Here is a 5,000-nt window from a genome sequence, read left to right as displayed (position 1 = left end):
GAGTAGGGGATGAAGTTCCCGGTGTTGTGGCTGTCCTTTGTGATCCGGTATTCTCTCCAGCAGAAGTGACCGGCTTGGCGGGGATGTCTATAAAAAGGCTGGTGGTGTATGAGGCCACCTAAGCAGAAACAGCCATAACTTAAGAGTCAAAAAGGGACTTTGCCGAGTGCTCAGTGGAAGATGTAGGTGTTAGATGGGGCTCCTTTTGTACCTTCACTTCAAATCAACTAGAATCACCTCCAATTTTTGTGGAATCTACTCTAGACAGTTTTGTGTGTCCTTGGATGTTTACCAAATGAGACTCACCTGCGTTTTCTCATTCTAGGCCAACCCAAATTTTATCGCGGTTGGAAGTGTAAAGGACGTAGATGAAGTGGACATTTCTCGCTTTATGAGTCCGGAACCAATGATGTGGACTGAAGACGAAAACGAGCGTGAGCAGAATGAAAGAAGGTTTGTTACATCACTGCAGGCTGAACTAAACGAAACATGATCATAGGGATGTTAAATTTTCAATTTTCTGTCGGTTTGTCCCGTAACGGCATGCAAAGATATTACTGACATAAGGTAAGTTGGGTAACTGGATGTAGTGATAACTTTCAGCTTTGTTTATACCCTATCCGTTCCATGGACCAATCACTAAACTTTCACAACCGTTTGAAGGAAAAAGATCATTATCTCTAAACAAGCAGCATTTGCAAGAAAGCCTGACAAAAAGTCCTACCCTGTGAGCCTTATCTTCTCTCGGTAGACATCAGCTCAAAGCGTTGACATCCTTAACTGGCAACGCAAAAACAAGTAAGAATATCACTGCGAGCCAAGGAAGACAAAAAATGTACACGTTTTTTCGTTTTTCTTATTTTGTACCAATGCATATGAGTGCGTTTATTCCAGTGCTTAAGCTTATGTCATAGTAAAAACAAGGCTTATTTTCCTGCGGTTTTGTTTGATTGCAATTTCATCTCGTTTGTCTCATTCAGTGATGAACCAGACTTCACTCAGTCAGGGAACACGAGCCCGCAGAAGACTTCTCCCAGCGGACACTCGCACTATTCTGGCAAAGTGGTATGAGATGCTTTGTCCTGATCAAAATGAAAGATAGGTTCTTCTGTTAACCACCTTCATTTTCGTCTTCTTTTAGCACCTCAGGAGAACAGTTCAAGGAGTCAAGCGCATGGATTCCCATCCTCATTTGCCGTATTGTAAGTTATTGTAGGGTGCCACTGATAGATTGTGTCGTCTTGGGTTTCCTTTAAAGTAACACTGTTACGGCCGCTCTAGTGTTTTTGCCGCCAAAACTGGCTTTAGTTCAAAAGTAAGTTTGGTGATCACGCAGCCTGTCAACCCTGAGATTGGATACCATTTCTATTTTTGCAGGATGAGCCATGCATATTGCATTCACGACGACGTTTCGAACTGTCACCATTCCCAATTATAAAGGTGGCCCATTTTTGTGCGAATTTCAAGTTATTTCTATCCTTAGCTTTGGTCGGCAAAAAACCTAAAAGACAGTTTTTGGTAACAAAACTATGACATAATAGTTTTACTCTATATGTAAACTGAATAAGGCTGCAATAGCGTAGCTTGTGTTTCGTGACCTTTTTTTGTTGGTAGTAATTGGGTATACGGCAAATTAGTTATGGTTATTTTAAATGTTACATATTATTGTAATTAAAATACTATTTATCACCACCATTTTATTTCAGACGTCTCAGGCTCTCAGGATGGCAGCATCCGTATGTGGGAATTTGGACATGCGCAGGAGATCACATCTCATCACACATCTGGATCTTATCAAAGAGTAACTAGAGCGAGATTCAGTCCACATGGCAACAAGGTTTGCAAATGGACCAGGTTAACTCTCTTCATAGTGATTCTTGAAGATTTCAAGAAGACACTTGTTCATTTTAACTGGATTTTTTCTATTTAATGGTCCGCCATTACTAACTTGTAAATCTTGAAAGAGCTGGATCGAGGAGAAAATGACGTCTGGACTCACTAGTTTAAGAATGCAATGCGTTTGTACGCGAGTGAATTAATATGCAGCCCGAGAGTTCGGGCTTTCAGATTTTTAAACTAACATTTTGCACACAAAATAAACTGCGTTTACACGCTGAAATTTTAAGCTAGAGTTGATGACGTCACTTCCCCTAGATCCATTCCTCTGAAGTCCAGTCGGTCAATTTTGAACGTGGGTAATGCCAGGTAGATGTTAAGAAAACACAGTTTCTGAAGAAAAAAAAGGAAGTGATTTTTTATCATAGTGCCGCTTTAGCAAGTCCAATGTTGTTCAGCGTTGTCTGTCTCTTATCGACAACGATATTCGTCATCACAAATGTTGTGGACTAACTACGAAAATTGCTTGTAGTCTCGCAATCAGGTTGGCTCATTTGCCTTTGTCTATAATAAGCCTCTAGACAACGCTGCTCGCGTCAACGTGTCACGCAATTTTTGTGAGCCTCGTGGGTTCACAACATTTTGACCACTGTGATGACGAATATTGTTGTCGATAAGAGTACATAAAACGGTGAACCACATTCGATTTGTAACTTCAACACTTATCGAAGGCAGCCCTCAACCAGCTTTCTGTTTTTCAGTTTGGAGTGTCAGATGCGAGCGGTCAGCTCCAGTTGTGGCAAGTAAGCAGCACCAATGCTTCATCAGATGCATTTCTGGTAAGAGGCTTTTTCACGAAAAAGTGAGAGAGTTTTAAACCTCTTTTTTTTGAGACAGCAATGTAATAAAGAAGTGCGATCTTGTTTGTCAGATCACTGACTCAATTTCTACTATTCATTACCATGTATAACAAGGAAAAGAAGATAAAGATGGGCCTGCATGGGTTCTGCAAGCGAACGTACCATCAATGATTTTCTCTTTCATTCTCTCTTCGTCCAGACCCTTAAATGCCACAACAAACAGACAAGCGACTTTGCTTTTGTTGGCTCCTCAAGTTTTATAGCAACTTCGGGACATTCCTCAGATGGAAGGTAACTTCGCACTTCCACCTTCTTCTTTATTGGAGTCCATCCCTTCCTGTCCAGTCCATTTGTGTTTTATCGAGCCATCTAGTAGAGCGGTTTTCAATCGAGTGTCGAAAGTAATTAGATAATTACTTTGGTTTATGATTACTTCACTCAGTGATTGGTTCAAAATTCTCGCGCCATTTTCTCAACCAACCAGGGGCCGGTTGCTCGAAGCCTGGTTAGCGGCGCTAACCGTTGGACAAGAGGCATCAAAACCGATAAGTTTCCATGGTATTTAAAGCTGGTTAGCGCTAACCATGCTTTGAGCAACCCGGGCCAGAAGTGAAACCAAACCCAATCGTGGCTCGCGCATGCACATTTTCCCGCGCTTTGTGTTGGCTACGTGTAATTACTTCGAGTTTTGATTGGTTTACTGGATTGTCTCTGCCCTTTTTGATTGGCCAAAGTAATTACTTTGGTATTAGTTTTACGACACTCAATTGAAACTCGCTCTATAATCATGAACTAAGAATGTATTTAGCACTGGGGCACTAATTGGGGATACCGCTGTACAGAACTCAAATCAAATCGGAAGATGGTTTTTAGGCCTGACAGCAGGGGGAAACCGGAGAAAAACCTCTTGGAGCAGAGTGCATGCAGAAACAACAAACTCAGCCCACCTTTTTTTTTAATATTTTATTTTTTTTACAATCACCAAAATACACTTTGCAGATTTACAGATCAAAACACTTGACTTGACCAACAGGTAGTTAACAACACCAAAATATGTCACTCGAGAAACCTATGCCATTTTTTTGCAAAAGCAGTTTGTCATGACCGAAATATATTTTTCCACTCTTAGTTTTTCATAAACAAAATTAACATAGTCTGCAAATTGAAACTTTATATATTCCTCAAGCGCATTACTATAAAGAAAGTACTTCCGATAAGGATTAAGTGGTTGAGGATTGAAGAAGACGACGACCCGTTCAGCACACCATATAGAATTTCTTTTTCGGAAAGAGCGGATATTTTTTCAGAATGGAGAGAGTTATACCAATTGATAAATTTGCGCCAAAACCATCTGGCGATCACACATGAGCACAACAGATGCATTTTAGTTTGCTCAGTACTGGTGCAATAAGGACAATATGGATTTGGTTTTTTTTTTCATTTTTGTATAAAAACCCACATATGACACCAAGTCTGGGAGTCGAACTCTGGCCACATTGTTAGGAGGCAAGTGCTCTTAACACTGCACACTCCCTGCTCCCTAAACATCTTTTCATCGTTTGTTTTTGATCAGTTGTAATTTGCACTTGACAGCTTTTCGTGGTGACAGTTTTATACTTTCCTTTCTCTAAAAGAGTTGCTCTTTTTCACAAGAGATTTCTTTCCCGCTAACTTCAGGCATTAATGTTTTCACTTTCCTTTCTTTTTTCCTTCTTTTCCAGTAATGTTTGTCTTTGGGATACGCTAGTTTCTCCGCACAGCTCGCTTGTCCATGGTAAGGCATTAGAAATGTGAGACTAGTAAAGCCCAAGGATATGAAACTGCTGCGGATATTTAACAATTATTCTACGAGGGCGAGCTGGATATGAAGTGATAGATAACCAACGAGGCGAGTAGTGCCGAATTGGTTATAATCATTTTATATCCAGCAAGCCCGAGTGGAATGATTGTTTTATTAAAAAGTTCATGGTGTTCCTGGGGGTAGTATTGTCGCCTAAAGCATCGAGTTCTGCCTCGGTCAATTGCGGTCCAAAACGGCTTTGTCGGCAATTTTGTCTCAGAGCTGCAAAAATGTTTTCAGCTCGCTTTATTGCTGAGGCATTCTTTGACCATATTAGGTACAGCAGGTATATGAACTGATAGCCAGTGTCCGGCGAGCCAATGAAAATTCTGGAAATCTGATATCAATTGTTCAGTTTTTAATGTTGTTGTTTATACTCACACGCGATTGGTCTAAATGCGTCACGTGACCGAATATTCCCCAATTTCTCAAAACTTTTGCAATTAGATGTTTTAGCTGTAGAC

At 40.6% G+C, this 5,000-nt stretch overlaps 1 protein-coding gene across 1 annotated transcript in view; it reads left to right on the top strand.

Moving 5' to 3' along the window:
* LOC138038328 (dmX-like protein 2) overlaps nucleotides 1–5,000 on the top strand; it is a 42,551-nt gene that overhangs the window by 32,696 nt on the left and 4,855 nt on the right. The window contains exons 29-35 of the mRNA XM_068884133.1: nucleotides 326–453; nucleotides 981–1,065; nucleotides 1,142–1,202; nucleotides 1,707–1,837; nucleotides 2,598–2,675; nucleotides 2,896–2,987; nucleotides 4,418–4,470. Coding sequence (XP_068740234.1) covers nucleotides 326–453; nucleotides 981–1,065; nucleotides 1,142–1,202; nucleotides 1,707–1,837; nucleotides 2,598–2,675; nucleotides 2,896–2,987; nucleotides 4,418–4,470 — 628 coding nt within the window. The remainder of the gene's footprint in view (nucleotides 1–325; nucleotides 454–980; nucleotides 1,066–1,141; nucleotides 1,203–1,706; nucleotides 1,838–2,597; nucleotides 2,676–2,895; nucleotides 2,988–4,417; nucleotides 4,471–5,000) is intronic.

Source organism: Montipora capricornis, chromosome 2, assembly GCF_036669925.1.
Source record: "Montipora capricornis isolate CH-2021 chromosome 2, ASM3666992v2, whole genome shotgun sequence".
Taxonomy (NCBI): domain Eukaryota; kingdom Metazoa; phylum Cnidaria; class Anthozoa; order Scleractinia; family Acroporidae; genus Montipora; species Montipora capricornis.
The sequence above is the reverse complement of the archived record's forward strand: the minus strand, read 5'-3'. Positions and strand labels throughout refer to the sequence as shown.